We start from the raw sequence: 25,884 nt of genomic DNA on the forward strand, positions 1-25,884 counted from the left end.
TATTCGTATGAATTAGTACCTACCTTAATTAGAAGTCGAAATAATCGAAACATTTCTCAATAATAATTTTTGGACAGATATTGTAAACGAGATAGGAGACACAATGTCGTATATTAAAAAAAATCGTCTTAAACGTACTCTTCTATTATCCTGACTCTCGACATGACCCGACTCAAGTATCTGGTTTACTTGATCGGGCATCCCAGACTTCTTCTGTCATTCACTGATCACTTCGGATATTCCAAAGTTTGGCCTAGTTTCAACCATTTTATTCTTTATGTTTGCCTCCTTCCTCCCTCCAATGTTGGGGAACACTAAATACATTGCCTCTGGAAAGTTAAAATATTGTGCAGTTTATTTAGTGAACACATAAGATCTGTGACAGAACACTAAAGACCGAATATCGGGTTTTCATTCGTTTACCGCCACAGTAGTTTTTAGTAAACATGTCGACTTTTCTAATCAATTCGCGTCTCTTTGTTTGCAATTTAGTTTCTTCAAAATTATGAGTGGGCCCAAAATTATTCGTTTACTTAGTGGATGGTTCATCTAATGTTCTATGTCGATGGTAGTTGGCTTTTAATACTGATTGTGCGGGAGTCGATTTGAAACCTGAAACCTCAACCTTTTAACGTAAATTTGTTTGAGGAAAAGCCCTAGCATATCGGATTTCTGATTATTTTGCATTTTTAAGCTATTTCATTTCATTGTTAGAAGATGTTTTCACCCGATGGGCACGGAGAAAACTTGCTGATATAAAATATTGCTAATTTATACAAAATCTGGTTAAATTTTTCGTATTCCTGTTGCAATCGGGACTGCAGGCCTTTAACTCTTTGTTCTCCATTGTCGCCTAGGAAACATTCACATAGGAAACATTCTAACAACTCTGATTGTTAATGTCACAGTGGCGACATAAATCATGCAAATTGCTTGAAGGTCAAATGGTCAAAGATTGCCTTTCGATGTTTAGACAAACAAAAGTCGCTTCGATGGAGTACCTACCAACATACGAGCATTTACTCATTTTTCCAAAATTATGAAGCAAATTTTTTTCTAAGAGATTTATTTTTGGTTATTGCCGTTAGCTTGTAGAATTCCATAATATTTCAAGTTGGATACATAAAATTAACATCATGGACAAAGATGACGTTGAATTTCCTTTCAAAATTATAAATAACCATGCAGAATGTTTCCCCTAGGCCACAATCAATATCATTCCTTTCCAAATAACCAACTTTCTCCCAACTTATTGCGCGAATGCTTCGATTCGATTCCGCACAAATTTAGCGATTTACCCCCGGAACTTCTCGAATCTTTTGTTTCCAGTTGACTTTACTTGACCCAAACTTTATTGTTGTTGTTTTACGTACTCATTTTTTTTATTCTTACATATTATTGTTTACACACCATCATTGGACAGTTGGTATTTATTATTTGCCATCTCTTTGTATGTTTTTTTTTATTTGAATCTCTGTTGTGCACATTACAAAGCAAGTAAAACTAAAAACATTCTTCAATAATAACATTAAATTTGGTCAGCTCGATAACGGACTAGATGACAACAGCTGTCATGCAACGAGAGATGCTACTATAGAAATAAACAGATTTCGTTCCTTATCCCTTAGTGTGCAAAGACATCCCATGGATATCCTAGTAACTCTCCACACTCGATTTTATGGTATTTTGAACCTTACAAAATGCTCCCACCATACATTTTTTTTAATTCTTCTGGCTCGAAATAATATATCTTAATTCTAGCTGTGGGTTCGTCACTTGCAAATATGTTTATTTTATCTGCGAAAAAGTGCATCTCCAAATTCCATTTCAAATATCATAATTTTGAATTTTAAAAGTCATAATTCTATTTTTATTTACAGAAAATTCTCACATGACTTGTTTTTAATGTAAAGAACTCTTATTTAGCTGGAAATATAATAAATCTCAAGAATACTTTAGTATGTCTCTATTACATTAAAACACGCACGTATAAAACTTACCGGTTAAATATTTTGCTAATTTATTAAGAATCTCTCCAAATTATTCGTAATCCACTTAAAAACGGGATTGCAGGCCGTTAACGAATAGGTTTTCTGATAAACTTTTAATAAAATACCAATGTATTGTCCACGATGTTGGAACATGTGTTCATAAAAATCCTAACATTTTCGCATTTCGTCATTATATATTATTAATACAAACGCAGGTGCATGAACACGTGTTCGGATATTATTATGAATTTACTAAAATATTATTAGGAAGCAGTCTGCAGTCCTGTAATAAATCAGCAATACTCACTTTATTGCGGCATTCTAAGGGTTAAAATGACCTTGCTACCAAGTATACAGTGTGGGTACTTACTTGCCCCCGCATTGGCGCACCTGCTGCCGGATTGGAGTACGCGTTTATTAAAATTGGATTACCTCTGGCCAGTGGCTCCGAGCTGCGGGCTGCGGGCCGCGGGCCCGTGAGACCGTGATGCTGTAGTCTGTAGGGTTGGGTTGTAGTAGGGTGTGTTTTCACTCCCGATCTCCACCGAATAAATAATTGAAAAGCATCCGCAAAGTAAGCAACATCTGAACACCGACCATCCCAGCGCGAATGATTTCTCTCGGTTTCGTATAATTTAAGCGCCTTGCGAAGGTGTGGAACCATTTAATCATTGCTGCGTGGGGTTAAATATTAAAAATAATGATTACGAATAAATATTAGGACGTTGCATTTAAATTGGCAATTTCCAAGCCTAAGTCTGTTTTTCTTCAGCTCCAGTTTCTGCGAACAGGTAGCGACTTTTTTTAACAGAATGTAACAACTACAATACGACAAAATGTGAGGTTTTCTCTTGACCCTGAAAATAGTGAAAATTACCCAAATAAAAGAATAACTTACAATATTATGTTTATGCCCATTTTTTTTACTAATTATTTTATTATCCACTGAACAATAAATTTCTAAAGGTGTGACCTATACCAATTTGAAAAAGAACTGATGTAGGCCAGTGAAAGAGAAATAACTTTGATGTTTGAAATGTTTGATCAATTTCTCCCGAAATAAGAGAAATTACCTTACTTCGGACGCGCGTCACGCCCACAACTCAATTACAGTACATACCTACCTTATACTTTGTTGAACATCTTTGATTTTCGTAATTCCTTTTTGTGTAACGTAGGGAAAAATCAAAAACCTTTGTTCGTTTCCAACATTTTAATAATCTAATAAGTGTGTTATTAATTCCTCAAATTTGCTTTGATGTTTCCTTCTCGTTCCCATTCTTTAGAATGAATGAAATCATAAAAGAAAAAGACAAGTATCAATTTCTAACTGAAAACCGTACTAGACTTAAATATATTTTTCCATGCCCAAAATTAAACACTTCCTTTGCACAAAATTATTACACTTACCGGGCAAGAATTTTTTTCAATCGACTACCTGAAGAAATTAGAAACATTAATGATAACATTCAAATAATAAACACTGTGAAAAAATATTTTAAAGACAAACTTACAAAAAACAAAAATGTTTCCAATTGAATTAATCTTAAGAATAACTCACTTCAAATAAGTTTAAAATCATTTAATTTTTAATTACTTACTTATTGTAATAAAACAATGTACACTCCTCTTCCAGACACAAGCTAATGCTTCTATGGAAGAGGGGTCCTGAAATATTGATCATATATTGTAACAAATAAACAAAAATGTACTTATATAATAAATATAATAAATATTATTATTAAAAACACAAAAAAAAATGATAAAACTTTTATTATATTTTCGAAATGATCTGCCCGCACTGGTGTCTGAAATTAAAATGCAATGTATCTACCATCTCAAAATATTATAATATAAAGTCGTTTTCCGTGTCTGTCTGTTTGTACGCTTATTTCTTCTAAACTACTCAACGGATTTTGATAGGGTTTTCTCTATCATTTAGAAAATTTCTTCCGGAAGGTTTACATATATAGTACATGCATATTATGTTTATGGAAATCAGAGAAAAGTCGATGTTTTGTAATCAAATCGTATAAAAATATTTTCGGGTGGTTACATTGCTAACGCTGGCTAAACCTTGTGAGATTCATCAAAATAATGTAGGACGGAATTGTATATCTCAAAAAGACTCAGAAAATTCCTCGGTTGTATATGTTTATCTCCTACGGATTAATGCCAAGAACGCCGGGCACACGTTAGATAGTTGAAAACATTTCTCTGTTCTGCCAGTTTTTGGGCACAAAATCTTCTAATTAAATGGACGGCGGTAGTAGCCGGGCGAGAATTTCCGCTGTGTTCTCCTCTCACGTTATTGCGAAAATTTTACTCCGAGTGGCGCAAAAGAAAATTGGAATTTTAGTGGGCACTTCCTGTATGTGGTAGGTAGCTTCGCAGAACACCGCGGAAGAATTTCATTTTACAAGCATTTCGCCCCCCCCCCGTTAAGTGAGCTCGGAATTCCGCAATTATAAAAAAAAACATTTTCCACATCAGTCGTGAAATTGTACGTAGGTAATTTAAAAATTAATTTGAATTTTAAACTGTGCCTTTTTGTCTGTTACTTCTGTGTTTTACCCGCAAGTTTAAAAAAATATATTAGTGAAATTTTGGATTTGACGATACTCAAATGACATTAAAATTTATAAAGGTGAAATAGCATTTTAATTTTATGAAGACGCTAATATCTATAAATAGTATAAAATAAAGTCTCTATTCGCGTCTGTCTATTTGTGCGCTTAGTTCTTCTAAACCACGCAACGGATTTAGATATGGTTTGCACTATCATTATTGAAGGTTTATACATATAATACTTGCTTATTATGTTTTATAGAAAGTAGTGAAAAGTCAATGTTTTGTAATCAAGACGTAAAAAAATGTTTTCGGGCACTAAGCGGACCAGCTGCGAGGCCTATTTCATTTTGATTTGGATTTACGGCTAAAATATCAAATTAAACTAATTTATCTATTTTTTAATCAACAGCTATGTCGTGTATAAATTACGGATATGTGTCCGATTTTTGCTTTAAATCATAAAATGTCAGCCCTGAAAGATTTTAATATAACTTTTTTTAGCATTTTTTTATAACTTAACGGAGGTTCTACAATATACACTAAAACAGTAATAAGTAATAATACCACAATGGCACAGAATACTGGACCTTTTCCAGATAATCGGATTTTGATTGTGAAAACGAAATTCGATTGTCTGGAAAAGGTCCAGTATTCTGTGCCATTGTGGTATTATTACTGTAAAATGTCAGCCCTGAAAGATTGCGATTTATTCTTGTTTTTAGGAGGGACTTTGGCATTTTTTTATAACTTAACGGAGGTTCTACAATATACACTAAAACAGTAATAAGTAATAATACCACAATGGCACAGAATACTGGACCTTTTCCCGACAATCGGATTTCGATTGTGAAAACGTTCTTCTTAACTTGGTTATTATTTTTGCTCATGAATTTTATTATTTCACCCATTTTAAAAATTTTGAAGGGACAAACATGGCGGTCAAAAGCAAAAATAATAATTTTTGTAGCAGATGTTTTTTTAAATGTGAGGTCCGAACAAGAGTACCAAATTCATTGTTCCAAATCGTGAGCCAGTGAGACCATGGCATCCCCAATTGGGGTATGTTGTGAGACTGAAGGTACTGGGGAGGAGAAAGAGATGGGTTAGAGGAAGGTGGGGTAGTATCTGGCTATTCAGATCTGGTCACCAAACACGGCTAAAGCCATTTCAAGCAAAGTTTTGTTTTGGCCCCTCTGGAACGTGTCGCAAGAATACCACATATTATTTTTAATTGATAAACCGTGAAATAACACATATTAATTGAATAAAACCCGGGACCTCCGGATTCATAGCCGAGGATCGTAACCACTCAACCACGGAGGCCCTTAATCTAAATCGATCAGATCTTATTAATATAAATAAAATCTCGTTCACTATGTTTGTGACAAACAGAAGGGAAGCTCTACGAAAACAAAACCACACTTTTTAATATGAATTCTTGCTTTTATCAAGTAACATAGCCGGTATTATATACCTTCAAGATTAATATTTAATTTTAAATTTCTGTACAGTTATAAGGTTCACCTCTGTGAACTCCCTCGATGTATCTCTATTATTTCTCTCTTTCCCGAATTCAAGAAAGATTCTCCTTTCACGAATATTGCAGAGAAAGATTCTTTTGGAATTTGCAACCTTAGGAATGTTTCACAGGAGGTCCTTTTGCTTCAGGAATTCCCGAGATAGTATTTACAGAATTCTTGCTCCGGCCCCCTAACCTTCTCATCTGGAATCCGTATTCTCTGAATACTCATTAGATGTTCTAGCATCTCTTTGTGATGTCGTTGTCTTTGTTGAGCTTAACGTTTGCCTATGATTCCTTGATGCTTGAATTTCACCGAAATATTTATTTTGATTTCTTCTGTACTGTAATTCTTCTGTGGTGACTTTGTTATATTCAAGTTGCCATTATGTTTGCCTGGTCGCTTTTAATTCCTAGCTAGGCATGTTGCCTGTTCTAAGGAGTTATGTATATAAGAATTACGTAGTTCCTCAACTTTGGACCATCATACTTTTTACGATTTCTTCTCGTTTTGCGCAGCATTTTCTGCATTCACACATGCATGCATTCAGTCGCATTTTGGTATATTCTTGCCTGAACAGACTATGCAATAATTACAATAGTGTATTTATTATCCAAGGTGGATATTTTCAGTTGCGAACTTACCGAATACAAGAGGTACATAAAAGAATATTTCTCTGGTGGTTTGTGAATAATTGTTGTCTCTATTGTTTTTATTTCTATTATGCTTTGATTTATGTCTACAAACTCTCTCCATGCCTATAAATGTATTGATAAATGTTTTGTTTTCAAAAATTTTCGTTTTATGTAATCTTTTTTTTTGTATAAATTTTTGATTTCATAATGCTTTCTTACAAATTTAAATCACTTATTCCTTATTATGCTGTCTCAGTAGAGGTAAATTTACAAGTAGGAAACTCATAATTGGTTTTATTTTGGCTATATAATACTTATGTACAAACTGAAATAAATGTAAACTGTCGATTTCCCGAAAATTAATAAATAACTCCAAAAGTAGCCTGTCAAATTCGGAAAAGGGGTTTTATACGATTGTCAAAATCACTGAAATTTGGCACCCAACATGGAGCATTTTTTCATTCCCAGTCCGAACTATCAAATGTAATTTTAACTCTGTTCAGTATATCAACAGATAGATATATTGCAATAATTATAGACATGTCAAATCAGTTAACAGCACTGGCAAGGAAGAACCAACCGTGACCTCCTGTTTCTGACGTCTTTCTAATCCTGCATTACTGTATGATGATTTTAAGGCTATGAAAGTAATGGTATGTTTTTTTGTGTCGTTGCAGATGAGGCGGGCGTGAGCTCGGGCTCGGAGAGCTCCGTGGCCTGCGCCGTGGCGACGGCGGGGGCGGCAGGGGGCGGCGGGGGCGGGGGGTGCTCCGCCCAGCGCGCTCCCGTGCCCACCATCAGCGTCACCCCGCACTCGCCCGGCATCCTGGACGAGCCGCTCCAGCAGCTGCAGCGCATCCACCAAGCGGTTCAGCGCATGCGCCACCAGGCATTCACTCCTCAGGTATAGCAAATACTGTAGGATGGTTATAATACTACTAAATTATTCTAATTCTGACATTTCCCATACATTCTGACTAGCTCTTCCTAGAGCCGCACGTTCTGTTTTTTTTTTCATACATTTTAATGGATTTTATATGCAATATTTTCTTTATTTTACATCAATAAATTATAGTAATCGAAGATTAAAAAAATAAATATTATATAACCTGGATTCGACCCTCAGGGCTTTTTTGCACATATAAAAATAATATTAAAGCGGCTATTAGGTTTGTAATAACACTGCTTCCACTATACATGTCAAATAAGTGCAATTATTTGCCAATATTATCTGGTAGGAATGCAACATGCTCTAGCGACTAGCAATGGTCGGTGGCCGAGTTGACATCGTGCTTGGGTCCCACTCAGGCGTAGTGTGTTCAATTCCTCGGTTGGGTAAGTCCTCAATCACAACACAAGCAACATTTTCAACTTACTGTGGTGGTAGTAGGAGTTTTTAAATATTGTCAGGTTATTCCTAACCCGGGATGTTTGTCTTTCTTTAAAAAAAAAAAAAAAAATGCCAGCCATTAATTATTTATCTGAAAGCCTTACTGGACTACCGGAAGAAATTAGTAGCATTAATGCCAAAATCCAAGCATCAAACACTGCGAAAAAATATTTTAAAGACAATTTTATCAAAAAAACTGTTTCCACATGAATTGATCTTACAAATGACCTATATCTCATTCATTTTTCAGTGACAATTTCTTCTCTAAATAGATACATAATATTATTTTTTATTACTAATTACATTATACATTTTATCTACTAGTAGCACACTAATTACATTTATCAAACATTTAATATAATTATTTTTTGCTTTCTCACTACAGTGTACTTACTACAGCATATAATTCAAGTACCTATTTATTTATTTATTTATTTATTTTAGGAACATTAACAGTCTTAGTAATATAATATACATAAGAGAATAACAAAAAACAGACCAATTATTAATGTTCACAGATATATATAGAAACATAAAACTAACCTGCAAACGATAAACCTATAATATGCCTACCATAAACAGCAATAAATAAAAGTGATTTTAACTATACTTAAATAGACTTGGGTTGGAACGGGAAAGGGGAGGAGAGGGATGAGGAAAAGTTGCCACGCAGGTAATATTAAAATATTAGGTACAATCATTTTAACAGTGGTTAATATGAGTTAGAATGTGATACAATGAAATTCTGTAGTGATAGTAACTAGCAGTGAATATGTCAGCACGAGTGTCTATATTTGCAAATTTATTATTATAGTAGTATATACCTATAAGTACTTATAAATAACTAAAATGCATAATGTACTGTACACTCCTCTTCCGCCCACAAGCTAAAGCTTCCATGGAAGAGTAGTATGTATTCAAATCTCATAATGTAAAGAAACATTTTGTAAATATTATTTTATATGTCCTTAGCTTACTTCTATAACATATATATTTTTTAAATTGTAAGAATCTTTCACACTTCTTTGATCAAATAGTAAGGGGATAACAAAAGCTCATCATAGTTGAACTTATTAAAGCACTCTTTACAGGGGTAATCCCATAAGTAAAGAGCACTCTGTGAACATTCGAGGCACCCATCTTGCGCACACCTTCCGATATATATCAGAAGGTGTGCGCAAAATATTAAGATTACTTTTGGGATAACCCTCGTATTAATTATCATGTATGCTTTGCCTAATTTTCGATCAACTAACAATTTTTCCTTTGCCTCAGGTATCAGCAGCAGCCCGGCTTAGCACATCATGTCCTTCTCTAAATAAGGATGGTGAAGTGGACGTGGAGGGGGATGGAGATGGCTGCCCGTCTCCCGCAACACCCTCTCACTCGCACATTTTGGCACATGATTATCCAGGAAGCAGAAAAGGAAGCGGTAAGAATTTTATTTATTTATATTTTGAAAAAGCCTTTGGTTCGTTTACATTTTTATACAGAATATGCGAATAGTTTGTAGACTTAAAGTTGCATCTCCAGTGACAATATTACCACAAAAATTTAACCAAATTTTTATGCTAACATGAAACATTGGGGCAGGGCCACAATGGAATGGAAAACCAAAAGCGTTATAGCCCTGACCCATGTTTTAGTTTTTGTATGATGTATTGAAAACATTTGGTCGCTGGAGATCCGATTATACTTACACTTTTCTTTCTTCAGCCTCACAGCGTTTTCCAAATTATAGTGCTATACATAGACAACCAAATTTATAGACCTGACCTAACGTGAAATCTGTGTATCATTTTGAAAAGCTTGATGCAAACCATGTGAACATATTTTTGGCATTAGGAGGGTTCGAAAATTTTTGAATAAACTACGACATCAGCTGACGTTGACCGCCGAAGAGCACACATCATAAGAAATAATCAGACCCTGCGCAGATAAGTAAAATTTGCTAAAATAAGGCAACGGTTTGCAGCGCAGTCCATTCCTGGGACTTTTCTGCACATGATCTGACTGTTCGTTTTTAACCGAAGCACAGTGATTGTGTGTTAATATTCCTTTAGCCTTTTCCAGTAACACTCAGTTATTAGAGACAATTTTTTTTTATACCTACCATTTTAACCGGACATCGTCTCATCTTCATGTCCTCAGCACGTACGTCTGCACTCGCGGCTTGTTTGCGGCAAGGAATGTAAGAATAATTATAAATAGTGACCTAATGTTTTTTTTTAAATGCAAATCGATTACAGAATAGCTTTTCTTGGTTTGCCTAAATTATAGAGTATGTGATGTAAAAACAACCTGGCTATCGCACAAAACTCTCGTTTGGGGGATGTATATAACCCCCCTCCATTCTAGAAGAGTCAATGTGCTTAAGAGATTTTTTTTTCTTCTTTTCAGACTTTCTTTCTCTTCATTATTAGAAGGGTTAATGTGCTTAAGAGATTTTTTTCTTCTTTTCAGACTTTCTTTCTCTTCATTATTCGCCATCATAATCTCATGATATTAATACTATCAATTTGTCTCTTTCAGCAGGAGATGCTCGGTGCTGGTTGTCGTGGCGCGTGGAGTCGGAGATGGGAGAGATCGCCCGTAGGAGATCTTGGACCGGACTGGAAGACCTCAGTTCCCGGCACAAGCTTGCGCAAGAGAGAACCAGGCAGAGGAGGTAATGGGGCCTTTAGAGGCAATGCTTTTTGATGTTGTGTGATACAAATGTATGTGATGCTATCTGCAAAGGCAAACCATGATACTGGTGAACAATTTTTTTCGCACAACAAAGACTTGACTGCTCAGGCTAATTTGTTGGCTTTCGGGAACAGCTCATAAATATGATCTCATAGCAATCATTGTATCTCCCTTACTGTCATGGTGAGAAATATGATCTAAATGGTCTTAGAAAGAAAATGGACCAAGCTTTATATTCAAATCTAATAAAATATATATAATATTCAAACAAAAGATAAACTGATAAAAAATGCGTTGCAAACGAAGTAAGGTCTATTTTCTCTTACTTTTAGTGAATTTGGTCAAATATTTTTAAATATCAAAACTCTTTTATTGGCCTAAGGACTTCTGGTTTTCTTTCTTATTGGTATAGGTCACATATTTCTATATACAGGGTTTTCCAATAAGAGGTGTTATTTTGATATTCAATCGTAAAAGATCAATGGTTTCGTTGCTTGTGTGGCACGTAGCGCTGTCTTGTTGAAAGTAAACGTTGTCCAGATCAATACCATCCAATTCCGGCCATAAAAAATCATTAATCATCTCTCTATAGCGATCCATTCACCGTAACTGTTGCTCCAGCCTCATTTTCGAAAAAGTAAGGTCCAATGACTCCGCCGGACCATAAACCGTACCAAACAGGCACACGTTGAGGATAGAGAGGCTTTTCAACAATAACTCTTGGGTTTTCCGAGCCCCAGATGCGACAATTTTGCTTGTTGATGAAGCCACCGAGGTGGAAATGGGTCTCATTACTCAAGATGATTTGCATTTGATTCACTCAAGTGAATTTTAATAATTTCAATGCGTTGTTGAAGCGTGTATCGTTCCATTTTTATTAATGGCGTAGTTTCTACTTGTCAAATGTCAAAAAATGACAGCTTCAAAAGTAACACCTACCGAAATAGCGGGCTATTCAAAATAACACCTCTTATTGGAAAACCCTGTATAAGGACGACACTGCAATTTGCAGTGCTTTGTACATTACATGGCCCCGATTCTTCAACACTGCAAATTCAGGGCTCCGGCCCCTAGGGGTGTGATGATAATGAAGCAAGGAGTGTGTACAGAGACCAAGTTGTGTGGCGGTCTCTTCTACCTGCCTAGTTAGCTAGTTAGATCAGGATTATTATTATGGCTAGGGATTTTCTGATCAGTATTTCAAGAGTACAGAGGTATTGGATATTAGCATAATTAATTCAACTATTTTTTTTACATTAACTTCACACAGGAAAATAATTTGTCTCAGGGCCTATGTCATCTTCTGGGGTCTTTTTGAGGTGTTCAAGTAGACCCATGATGTAGGAAGGAGGAAACACAGGCCGAAAATCGTTCATTCACATTCTAACTGTTGAACTCAAGAACGTTCGTAGAAATGACCCATTCTCATTTGATGTGTTTACCGACTGTGCACTGGTGCCGAAGGACTAATGACGCTAGTTCCTCTGAGCATCTTCCATTGAAATACCGGTAGAATGAGGACAGTGTTCCCACCTTACGCCTATGATCTAAAGATTGCAATACGTTAAGATAGTAGAATCTATCAATGAACGCCCGTTTCTTCACAGGGTCGAGGGTTTTTATATGAAATCTTTGTCTACTTACTAATAATGATTTGCCTTCCAGCAGCATGTCTCTCTCGTCCATGGAGAGTGAGTGTGACGACGTGGACAACTCGGCGTCGAGTGGGCGCGGCGGTGGAGCGGCCACCCGGCGACTGCTGGGATCGGCCGTGGCAGCCGCAGCCGTCGGCAATGGGGGCTCGGCCGCCCGTAGGAGACCTGGGAGACACAGCGCGGCGCAGAGCACGCATTCACTGAACGAGGCGGATCTTCAGGTAAAGACATAATGTGTTTCTATACACATTGTCCGAAAACTCGTAGTATGTGCAACTGGCGAATCAGCAACACCTTTGGTGACGTTTTGTGGTTTGACTTTTTTTGATTTGATTTTGGTTTTTTTTTAGTAAAACGAGTCAGAATTTGTAATTTTTGTGTCAAATTTAAAAAAAAATGGCTTGGGGGCTAATAACAGCTTTTAAAATGCGTCAAAGCGTGGACCCTGCTTCAAAAATATTTTTGGCCCTTTGGTTGCCGAAAAAATTTTAATAAAATAAAAAAAATCTAAATTCTCAGGTTCTATTTGTTGTGTAGATTCACTAGTTCTCCGCCTGTACTATGAGTTTCCAGGCACCTTGTACATAGGTTTTTTTTAGTTTAGATCAAACCGAGCTATCATACTGTGCTCAAATTTTGATATTTTGACATAGACACACGTTTGACCAACGCTACCAATTCATCAAAATTTCCCTTCGAAAATCGGTCAGCGATTCGTGCAACTTATATTTGTATTATACTCATAACGTATTAAATCTTATATTTGAGTTCAGAGATGAGGCTCACTTAGGCTTAACCAGTTTGCTAAAAAGCAAATTGTCCCACATAGAGTGAGACCAATTGAGAAGACCCAACAACAACAAAAATGCACCAAAATGCAGTTTACACGATGGTGGCATCATTGAACCTAATTTCTTCAAATATAATGCAGAATCTGACATTACGGTCAGTGAGAGTGCTAACGGATCATGATTAATGATTTTTTATTCAAAAATATGGATGACACTGATCTGGACGAGGTGGCGTAGGATTAACCTATTCCCTCCAAGCCATTACAATTTAAGGCTATCTGAGGGTGCGGGCCGTACTGCCGAGCTGAACCACAACTTATGGGAAAGGATCGAAGCAACTGCAAATGGCACGAAATGCTGCTTTTGGTTGGTTCGTTTCTTTCCCATAACTCGTGGTGTGCATTTTTTCTCATGTCTGTATGCAGCATTAAAAAGCCTTCTCTTCCGGTGGCCATAATTTATGCTCGTCAAGAACTTCAGAGTCCATTTTAACTACTGCTGTATATAATGCTGCATAATACTTTATATTCACTGTTGGCTGGATACTACTTTAATCATTGCTGTCTGCATAAAACTCCCTTCAGTTCCTTGTACCTTAAAACACGGTGTTTGCCTCCATTCCCTCCAGTCACCTAATATTAGGCCTTTTAATCAACACATATTATTTATATTGCCAATTCCAGAAAGACTTCCAGAAAATAGTAGCCCTCCGAGAAGCAGAATGCTCCAGGCTTGCTCCGAGACTTCCCCTGCAGAAGTCAGTCTCAACACCGAGCATTGTGGCCCTGCCTCACGAAGCCCCACCTGCCGCTCCACTGTGAGTCAATACTTACTTTTATTTTGCTATGTGAAGTATATATTTTTTACTGCCTATGTAGCTATTATTATTATTTATATAGGCTGTTGGAATGTTTTATGTTGTTTGAGGGATTTAGGTTTTATTTTTAGTTTTGCAATCCCTCCCATTGCAATTTTAACTATTTATTTTAATCGAAAGGTGATTGGATTTTTGGTATTGGTAAATTTTATTACAAATTATTATTTATCCATTATTTTATTATTACACATATTTATGCTCCGTTCATGGAGAAGGAATCATATTTAAAAATAAATAAATTAGGCCCAAAGTCATCACAATCACAATCTCAACAGAAAATACATGTGGCTTACGGCACTTACATAAGTTATTTTATGGCAAAATTATCAATGTAAACGATATTGTAAGTCACTTAATGTAATTTATAGCAAGTTGCAGAAGTCATAGGAGGTGTAAGTTTTTGACAGGTCCAATCGCGTCCGTGCTAACTTACAACCTTCTCACGGCTTGTGAAATCAGTTTGATAAGTTAAGACGCTTACCGTAAGATATGGTACCTAAATGCGCTGATAAAAATTAAAAGAGGGAGTTTTCGTGGGATTTTTTTTCCTATTTACAAACTAGTATTTTTATTAATTGAACTAAAATCTGTTTAGAGATAAGTACGTTATTTTCTCCCTAAAACAATATAGAAAATAACACTAGATAAAGCTCAGATAAGCACTGCAAAAACCAATGTAAACGGAAAGAAAATTTTCTGTTTTCGAAAACCGAAGAGATATTATCATTTATTTTGTTCAGGTTGTTAAATCTTTTTGAACACAAGCATCCTTCTTTTTAATTAGCGGTTCCATACTTTATAATCTCAAAGTAACATATTTGAATTCAAAGTCAGTTGGTGTCATTTAGCTGTTATTCGGATAAAATTAAAGAAAAGAATTGGTCCTCCATTTAATTTTGCCGTTATGGAAGAAACGCGTGTGGAGAATTTCTCTCAAGCGAACTTCTATTCCAACATTTTAATTGGGCCCTTTTGTGTTCTAATTGTGTAAATTTAATAGACAGCGGCAAATCATTGTTGACAGGAAGCACCTCACCCTAAATAAAATTACAGATGTATCGGTCGCTGTGAGCACTTATATAAGTTTAACTTCCGAGTAACTTGTGAGTAACTTATCAAAAACTTGCGTATATTGTAATTTTTACTTATAAGTGTAAAGCCAGCCTAAGTGTACCTTTTTATTTATTTTGTATTCCACTCATATAGAAATGTATATTATAATAAAGATTAGTTCGTTGTAACTCAAACAAACAAAATCTTGGTTTGTTTTGTTTAAATCATATTTTCTTTTTTTGTTAATTGTTTTTGCATGGATTTTTATTTATTTGATATCTATAAAATAATTTTTAGTTGAAGAAGAAATAACGATTTTGCTTGAAAATGTATTTTTGTTTTGTCTAGGCTGATTCATTACATTATTATTATGCTAAGTTGTGTAGGTCTTTACCAAAACTGTTAATAGATGGTACCTGTACTTTTATTTTACAGTAGAACGTCGATTAACTGAATGATAATATGTTTTCGGGAATGTTCTGAATCAGTGTAAGTTGCTGTACGTAGTGACATTGGAAGGACGTGGACATTTGTTTAATATTCTCAAAAGAACACATTAGTTTGTGTTTGTATATTGGAAGTACTACCGCTACAATAAGAGTAGAACCCCGTTAATTCTAAATCTATGCAGCCTCGAAAACCAAATTTAACGACCTCTCACATTATCCCTACCTATTTTGAAATTTTAAGGAAAAAAAAAAAAATTCTCTGAAAGTCATCTTCTGCGGCCAACCTTACAAATTCAGGTAGGTGTTTAAAGTAAATTCGTAATAAAACATTCTTATTCCATTGTAAAACCAATTTTCGCAGCCGATTACCATCACATCCGGCCTTTCAAATGCAGATATTCTAAGTAAATTCTTCAAAATATGACATTTCACGTGTAAATCGATAAATTCAGCCCGATTACTGGCACGGCCGGCCTCAGATTCAATTTCCTGAATAATAATACAAATTTGGATGATTTGTAACCACGAAATATTTTTTTGTTTTATTCATTTATTTTATCACGCCTGGCATGTCAGATTCAGATTTATGAAACTTAACTACTACTACTTAAACAAATTTCTGTTTGCGGACCAACATGGTTCTCGAAATTTCAAATATTTAAAAAAAATATTTATTTTTATCAAGTTTAATTTTTAGAACTCCATTTAAATTTCAAGTTTTTCTTTCATATGTTCAATACTATTATTGTTCAATTTATAAGTTTGATGAAAGTTAGCGAACAGCTTTCACGCGTAATAATAATTACAAAGCAAAACTTTTTTTATAAATAATTTGTTTTTTTGTAAATTGAATAATAAGAACTTTGAATATATGTATATAAAAAAAACTTTTTTTGTGGGCAAAATTTCAAAATAACTTCAGGGTTCGAGTTAACGGGATTCTACTGTAATTAGAAATTTAACAGTGACTAAAGAAAGTGTCACTGTAACCAACAAGTTGTTAATCAACATACTCAAAATGATCTTAGATTATAGACTTATAATAGTGGCCGTAGCCAAGTTTGTATCTGTACCCGAGAAGCATACGGATGCAAGTCCAAAAAGCTAAATGTTCAGGAGAGCCAAAATACTTTTTTTTCTGTAAGTTTTGTCTCATAACTTCTGCGGATATTCATGATAATTGATTTTTATTTTTTATCCTATTGAATTGATTAATTTTGTATTGAAAATGAGAAAATAAAATTAAATATTTTATATGCGAAGCCTAAAAAAAATGTTTAAAAAAAAGCATTGTGGACTTGAGTCCTTCTGCTTCAAAATGATATTGAATATTTTGGTACGACACATGGTATGTTATAAAAGGATCAATGTTTAAAACTTCATTCGGAAGTAAAATAATAACTAAATAACAGGTAAATATAAATATATATTTTATTTATATTTATATTTACCTATAAATATAAATAAAGTAGATATTGATATTTTATTTATTGGTAAATATAAATATAAATAAAATAGATCAATGTTGAAAACTTCATTTGGAAGTAAAATAATAACTATATAACAGGTAAATATAAATATCTATTTTCCATATCTTCGTCATCTGACAGAGAAAAAAAAGATTAAAAAAAAATAAGTGTAAAAAAAGTGTAGTGGCTCTGGTACCCACTGTAACATCTTTTGTAGGACACCAAAATTTGGTGTATTTAATGCGATTGGATTTGTATTTACCCGGGGTCAATATCTCCGGGGTGCTCAAAACGGTTCCATGATAAATCAACACATAGACAATTCAACACACCTTTAAAAAGTGATATAAAGTCATTAGAAACGATGAAAAAAATAAATTAAACCTAACCTACTTAACCCAGTTAATAGAAATTGTGTTTCATCACTTTTCATGACTTTATATAACTTTTTAAAAATGCGAAATTATCATTTTGATGATTTATCCGGTCACCGCTCAAAACACCTCTCCTTTTTCTTCTAATATAATAATATTTAAATTCAGTTTCCTGAAAACCATTTTTATACAGTAGCATCCCCGACACATTTACGTCAGCTCGTAGCCATAATACCGATGATATTAGGAAACCCTCACCATTCATATTCTTCTTTCGATATACAAAAGGTGATTGTGAACCATTTTAAAGGGAATTAAAATATTTGAAATTTTCTAAGTTCATTGAGTGTACAATGTACTGATTATTAGTTTTGCAATATCTGATGAATTGTTCCTGTTAATTTTTTTGTCGTGCGGTAAAATATTTGGAATTGGGTAGTTTTTTTTTTTGCCCTTTCAATCGCTGAATGGACAGAGTCTACTTCCAGGTGAGTGTGACCACGTAATAAAAATTTATGATGAATGATCTTGAGGTTTTTAATTTTTTTTAAAACCAGCTATACGTAGGATATGGCTATTGTTATATTTCTATTTTGACCTGCACAGTTGTCAGACCATACGGTTATATCTTCAACATTATCCCCCATATCGCTGTTTATCCACTTTAAGAGGCAAGACGCTACTTCATTTGCCCCCTGTTTTCCATCCCTATATAGTCCATTCAGTAGTATAATGATGAGGTAAGGTAAATGTAAGTAAATAAATAAATAAGTGACATGGTCAGGTCTTCAATAATAATATCACCACCTATGTTTCCAACAGTCTCTTCAGAACAATTCTGTTTCTTGAGCCTCGTCATCCATTCATACATGGAAATACTCTTTTTCATCATTATTTATTGCAGGAATGCAATAAATAATGATGAGAGCACTGGGATTGTTCTGTTTAGTTCCACAGAAAACATAGAAATTAGAGGCAGAAGGACGCAAAATGGACTTGAGTCTACATTCGAATGTTTACTTCCATGGAAAGCGTAGTAATGTTAGAGGCAGAAAGATGCAAGTCCAATGTACATCTTTATGCTTCTACGGTGTGAATGTGCTAATGGTTCTTGCATCCTTATAATATTTTTGAAAATACCATAAATATTCAAGATAGGGCTTGCATCTTTCTGCCACTAATGAACATGATAATTTACTTCATGTCTTCATCAAAAACTCATTTCTTCAAATTTTGGACTTGCATCCGTATGCTTCTCGGGTACAGATATTTTACTCAAGGTCACTTAAGTCGACTTATTACTGCACTCAATGTCAATTATGTTGAATTATTACTTTATGCAATGTCACTTAACCCGAGTTATTATTATACTCAACGTCACTTAAACAGAGCAAATCGTTACATACCTAAGCTGAGTTATTACTGATGATTTGTGAATGAAACTACAGTAGAGCTTTTACGATACTTGATATCACTATAGTCAAATACCCTATAATATTAATAATACCTCCAACATCTGACATTTCCCATACATTCTGATGGCAACATGCTACACTAGCGCCTCCTAGCGGCGTGAGTTGTGCACCTCGGTTTTCTTCATAAATGTTAATTGATTTTATGTGTATGTAATAAATTCTTTATTTTACATTAATAAATTCGTATACATTTATAAATTAATATACCTGCATACGATTTTACTGCCGCTCTGCGTAAAAATATTAAAATGGCTAATAACTCTGTCTTCGTTGGTTTAGAAATGTCATAAAATTTTTATACAATTATAAGAATTTTTTTGTTTTCGATTTCTTATTTGTAGATTTCACTTTTTATGTAATTAAGAACATTTTATTTGCTACAATTTAACAAACTCGTATTATACTTCACCAACTAACCTGTCAACATTTTTTGGTATCCTGAAAACGACTTGGAGTGTTTTTGGTGTAATTATAACATCCGTAAACTGCACTCACAGATCCTACTTTTTGGGATATTCTTATATATATTTTTTTATCAATATTGATTAAAATACAAAGTGCAAAACACTACCACCAAGTATCATTCAATTTGCCGCCATTGAAAAGAATGTCAACGTCAATAGGCTAAACTAGCGCTTCTAGCGGCCAATATCTACTTGTTGATATTGCCAATATTTTACTGGAGTTGGATGTATTATTATTATTATTTTTTTTTTATTGAATATACAAACACATTACAATAATTTACAAATGTAGATATTTTGAGGCTGATTGCGAAAAAATTAGAAATTTTTAACAAAAAATTGCCCAACTCAATTGAGAAATTATTTCTCGTGTTTGAGTTGGGGAGTGTTGTGAGTCATTATGGTTTATAGGTTGTAAAATTTCACTAGTTGATTAACAAATAGCTATAAAACTAGATGATAAATTTGATAACACTATATAATTAAGAAAATAAGAAATTTAATTACAAACTAAAAAATATAACTTAAATAATATAATATGTAGTTATTAAACTTAGAAAAAATAAGATATAAAAATAAAAATGTACTTAAAAGGTACGAAATAATAGTAGGTAGGTACAGTACTGGTAGTAAATTGTTCAAAGACCGAGCTGGCAATCTTGTATGAAATGGGTACTTAATAAAATGCAACAACAATAAACGCATATTAGCACATATTAGGAAGCGGATAATATAACTTTAGAGGATATGTATTTTTTTTTTAAATATTAAATTTTGTTTATATATATATATTTTTTATTAATCATTAATCAATTTTCCTAAATTCATAACGTGAATTTAGGAAAATTTAATCAATAAAAATTACAAATGAGTTCATATAAACAATTATTTGAAAAATGTATCCAATGAAATTAAAACTTGTGATTACCGTTGGGTTAATCTAAAAGTTTGATTTGTGATTTGAAAGTTTTGTAATTTTTTTCAGTTTTAATTTTATCCGGAAGGGCATTAAACAATTTTATACCTTGATAAGTATAATGGTGTTGGAATTTCTAAGTTACCACGTGATCTAGATCGGTTACTTATTTTTGTAGAAATTGTTGAATTGAAATGGTCTTTATGAATTTGTAACAGTGCATTCTTTTTAAAAATTTTGTTTAAGCTAAGAACCCTAAACGAGTCAAACAGCTCCGTGGTTGGAAATATCGATGGTTTTCTTAGGATGACTTTCAAAATTAACCTCTGAACCTTTTCTACAGGTGAAAGGTTAGTTTTGAAAGTCCCTCCCCAACCGATTATACCATATTGTAATATGGATTGGGCAAGAGAAAAATATATAATTTTAATCATATTATATGAAAGGATGTTTCTCAATCTAATGAACAAGTAAATAAGTTTTCTTACTCTGGTTGCCGTATTTTGGACTTGTTCGTTCCATTTTAAAATAATAATATTATAGGGTATTTGCTATAGTTGAATATTATTACTATAATGGAGGTAAATGTATGTAATGGACTTTTACTGAAATCAACTATATTGATGTTTTACTTGCACTCAAGGTCACTCTAGCCGAGGTATTACATTACACAAGGTCACTAAAATCACTTTATCCTTCATTCAGTTTATACGTTCTACTGTATACAGCTTTTTATGCTTGCAATTTTATCATTTTGTTTTGTTGACTGTTTTCTGTTTTGTTTTCTTTTCGCTTCGAATTTTGTTTTGCGACCACCGTCAGCCTGACTACCTCGGGAGCCCTGACGGAGAGTGAGACAGAGGAGGAGCTGGCCATCATTGCCGGAGATGGCCCGGGAGCCACCGGCGGCCATCTGATGCTGCATGAACTACTGACGCAGTAAGTATTGGAATGGGATCCGATTTAAGATCTACAAAGCCGTGACGTCTTACGTTCCTAGCCATAACCCTTGTAATTATTCCTGCTGATGACAATTGTGACATGATAGTGAAAGCATTAACTCTGGACGAAAGGATAGGTTTTTATTGTTATTTTAGATTCTCTACCCTTTAACACAAACAAACAGATAAAGGTTTTTTCGATAATGTCTGTAAATTATCATCGTTCCTGAGTATGAATGACTGCAACAAACAACTAAATAAATATGCTTCATTTAGTTAATATCAACACTTATAACCCTGTACAAATCGCAAGTGCGCTCCACTGTTAATTTGGCAGCCACCTCTGATCTGGAGTCCCAAAATACTTGAAAAAACTCTTGACTTTGTGCAGAAACGAGCAGGGTGTTAGATTCCCTTATTTAACAAATGTATAGCAATCTTTTGATCACAGGCGACAGGTGGGAATGCTGTCATCGTTCTTCCGATACATCGATAGAACATGCCACGAGAAAATAGTAACATTTGTACACGTTTGATCCATGTTAACTCCTTCCTCTCCTATAAGAGACCCTTCACTCAGCATCACTAAAGATGACTTAGGCGCTCAGGTAAATTATTTTCCTTAGGGCCTCCTGTGTGGAGTTAATGTAAATAAAAAAAAAATTTAATTGTTGGCAATCTGCAATCTTGCTTCCGACAATGACAAATCGATAAAACCTTTATCTTTGTATTTGTGCTAGGGGGTTTGGAATTAAAATTTCGCTTTCAAAGATGCTTTCAGTACTGTGCTAAAGAAAAACCAACAAATGGGTCTAAATTGAGATGGATAGAATGTATTTCAACCAAAACACCATTTCCCCGCATAACGACCCACCTATTTTTTATAGTTTCTTCTTCCACACAAACCCTAAGGTTCATTACATTAAACCCCTCTTAATCCATTATTCATGTTTATTCCGTGGGACAGTCAAGAAGTCAGTAAAGAAAAATGCTCTTGTAGCTGTGTATTATAAAAATATTATTTATTTGACTAATATGTAGTGTCAGCATGTTTGTTGTTTTTTTTTTTATGCTTTGCATTTTATCTTTATTTGTACAAATTCTTAACATTCGTATAAGTAAACTTGTACTCTCTGAGTAAATTTACTATAGTTGAAAGTATTATCATTTCAGAACTGTATTTGATCCTCATGCAGAGAAGAGGCGGAAGCGGGGAAGTTTATTCTTTAGGAAGAAAAAGGTATGACACATTCATTTTTATTCTAAAACTAGCGCAGACCTGTAAAAAATCACGGAAAATAAAAATTTTTCAAAAATTGCCACGGCCGAGAATTGAAGCCCAACAACTGCTTGGAAGGCAACCATATTGACCATTACAGCAACAGCTATTTTAAGAATGGCGGCATAAATTCATTATAATATGTATGTACTTCTGTATTTTAGAATGTTACATATACATTACGGAAATGTTATGTATATAACCAAAATAATTTTTTTTAAATTTTTTATTTTACATATTTAGGAAACAAACAGTCATTTATATATTTAGTATAAACAGCAATTATTTACAATAGACCAATAATGTTCCATTAATTCTAGTTGTTGATTCAATATTTGCACCTATACAATATATTTATAAATGACAAAGAAATATAAAGAATAAACATTATATGGAATTACAAAATGTTATAAAAATAATTAAAGACAGTTAGTAGTAATACAGTTTTCGCATGATTATAATAAAAACAATAAAATAAACTAAGATGATAGGATTATTTCACAAAATAAAAAATTAAGTTATCAGTTTAGTAAGTTGCATTTTATATGTTTATCAAGTTACACTTGAAAATGTCTACATCTCTAGAGGCATTGTGAGTTTTACAGATACGTTCTATAGAGTTTTGCGCATATTTGGCTTTACAGTGTGGTGTTCTAAATAAGTCGTTAGATCGGGTGTTGTGTTCAGGGCAACGAAATGCAATCTTTTCTAGCAGATATGATGAATCAACAAGACTGTTTACGATTTTGTATAAGAATAGGGCATCAGAAATTTTTATACGTTTATATAAAGCGGTAGGGTCAAACCGATGATTATCTTTTTTAAAAACAGGTGATACAAATGTTTTTTTCTAAATACTAGGAAATACACCTTCTTTAAATTTTTTTTAAAAAGCAGTGTTACAGGAGTAACTAGTTTTTCAGCACAATTAACAATGAAAATTGGTTGTAATTTATCACAACCTGCACTCTTTTTCGTATCAATGTTAAAATTATATTGTTTAGTAAAATTTTAGCCGATGACATCTCAACAATATTCCTTACAGTGAATTCTTGAAATGCAATTATTGATAGGCTGAATGCAGAAATAAAAAGTCAATGTTAAATGAAACGAGGCCCCGCGGTGGTCCATAGAGAATTTCTTGTATCAAACCTAATGCATGGCAGTGAGCCATGCAATTGAAGGAAGAATGATTCTAGTCTGAATGAAGTAGATATACATACGTATCTCTGAATTATAAATAATGACGAGATCCGATTGCAAGAATAATGAAAGCATAAGGCCTTTCTTCCACAGGGATACATGCAAGTATCCTATTTTGAAGCTGAGTACTCACTTCGCAAACAACTTTTCGGGCACAGTCCCGTACAAATCATTAGACCCGCATCGCCACCAATCAATCATTGTTCAATTTTCTAAATGTCAAAACTAGAATGCTTTCATAACCTCACTCAGGGCTGCCCTGGGTCAAATGTGGCGCCTGGCGCTAATAAAACCTCAAGGGTATTAGGCAAATTATCAGCGCCTTCACTCGTAGGCTCCTTGAGTCGGCGCCCCAAGCGGACTGCTCCAATTGCCAGTTGTCATTTGTAGATGTAACTGTCATTTTTATATCCTGTCTTTCTTTGACTGTTTTGTTCTAAAGCGCACGCATTGGTACAAAATGTCTGGCAGAAGTGAAGCCATGTTTAAAGTCACAAGGACCTGAGTAGAAACAATCTCGCCCCACCTGGCAGTCATAATATTAGGCTAGCATGATGATAAGATGTATTAATTAATGCTAATGAAGTGAAGAGTGTGTGCCAGGACACTTGTGTTTGTAAATACATAGTGTAATGGTTAGTTTAATTAGTTAGTTATTATAATATTATTTGGAATAATTTCAGGACAAGACAAAGAAGGTATCCCACCAGTGGGTATCAGCCTGCTACGGCTCAGCACACGCCTGCGATTGGTGCAGCAAACCACTGACCAATAAACCTGCGCTTTATTGTGAAAGTTAGTCTTCTAATTTTTATTGTATAAATAATTGCAAATGCCATAAAATCATAGTTTTATTTTTCCAGTGTATATATTATATATATTAACCCATTCTTTAACCTCTTGTTCACCAGCAAAACTACTGATGGTAGATTAAATACTAATTTTGCAACAAACAAAAACAAAAAGTTATTATGAAAATATAATCAACTGACGCAGGGTGAAAATTTCGCATCTTCTATCTATCGAAGCAAAACTGAGTAAATATGATTTCGTAGAGTTTCTTGTAATTGATTTTGCCCAAATTTTCCTGGAAAACTTCTTCAGTTACATTTTGACTACATACACATTAAGGCCCAGTTGTTTGCCAGAAATTCACGTCTGACAAAGTCATTAAATGGTCAGCGATATTTGGTTTTTTTGGCATTTGAAAGGTCCCATTAACTATGTGCGTTTCAGCTTTCTATCAAATTGTAATAAGCTGTCAATTGTCCTCTTGTTTGATGTCCTCTTCTGCTGATCACAATTTGTTTAACAGCTGAAACGGACTCAGAATCGGCATTTAACGTGACCTTTATTAATTATAAAGAAAAACAAAATGGCGAGGAACGGCCATTTGATGACAATGTTACATTTTAATTTCTGTCACACAACCTATCCTATCACTTTAGCACATAATAAAAATGTTTTTATATTTTATTTCAGACTGTATGACAACCGTTCATCAAAACGCGTGCAAAGATAATATTTTAGACTGCAACAAACCAAAAACTGTAAAAGTAAGAGATATTATTATTAAACATTCTTTATTATATTCTTAGTAATATACATTCTTGTAATAATGTTTGTTATTCACACATCATATTGTAATTACATCTATTTTATTTTCCCTCATTTCTAATTCAGTAGTACATGGTTTTATCATGCATTTTTTCTTGTTATCGTAATTAATTTATAGGTTATTATACGGTCTTGTGCTTCCTCTTTCTTTAGCTTACGTTTCAGATGGCGTTACAGTCTCCATCATCAGGGCACGTGTGGCAGGATGATGGACATTGTAACGCTGTCCGTAATGTTGGTTAAAGAAGGAGGACAAACGTACAACACGGCATAATTTCTAAAAATTAATCATGGTAATACTTGTGGCCGTGTAAATATCAAATATTATCATTTTATTGTGTCCTTAAAAAAAATTACAACAATTTCACGCAAAACAAAGCATTCACACACACAGCATCTGACTTATATAGTTATACTAGCTGACGTGTACCCGGCGTAGCTCGAATTTTCTCTGCTTTTATTAAATATAATATCCATGTATTATATACAGTCGAACTTGGTTATAACGATCACAGCAATAGGGAGT

General features: G+C 34.1%; 1 protein-coding gene across 2 annotated transcripts in view; it reads left to right on the forward strand.

Annotated features, from left to right (window-relative positions):
- Positions 1 to 25,884, forward strand: part of cyst (rho guanine nucleotide exchange factor 18 cysts) — a 183,990-nt gene that overhangs the window by 105,142 nt on the left and 52,964 nt on the right. The window contains exons 3-11 of one of the 2 annotated variants that reach the window (XM_089646421.1): positions 7,395 to 7,621; positions 9,383 to 9,539; positions 10,640 to 10,775; positions 12,461 to 12,671; positions 13,925 to 14,058; positions 21,141 to 21,257; positions 22,433 to 22,499; positions 24,425 to 24,536; positions 25,224 to 25,297. In XM_089646421.1, coding sequence (XP_089502547.1) covers positions 7,395 to 7,621; positions 9,383 to 9,539; positions 10,640 to 10,775; positions 12,461 to 12,671; positions 13,925 to 14,058; positions 21,141 to 21,257; positions 22,433 to 22,499; positions 24,425 to 24,536; positions 25,224 to 25,297 — 1,235 coding nt within the window. The remainder of the gene's footprint in view (positions 1 to 7,394; positions 7,622 to 9,382; positions 9,540 to 10,639; positions 10,776 to 12,460; positions 12,672 to 13,924; positions 14,059 to 21,140; positions 21,258 to 22,432; positions 22,500 to 24,424; positions 24,537 to 25,223; positions 25,298 to 25,884) is intronic. The other variant, XM_089646422.1, reaches the window with a different exon arrangement.

The sequence above is a fragment of the Hesperophylax consimilis genome, chromosome 24, assembly GCF_061612785.1.
Source record: "Hesperophylax consimilis isolate HC1 chromosome 24, BYU_Hcon_1.0, whole genome shotgun sequence".
Lineage (NCBI taxonomy): Eukaryota > Metazoa > Arthropoda > Insecta > Trichoptera > Limnephilidae > Hesperophylax > Hesperophylax consimilis.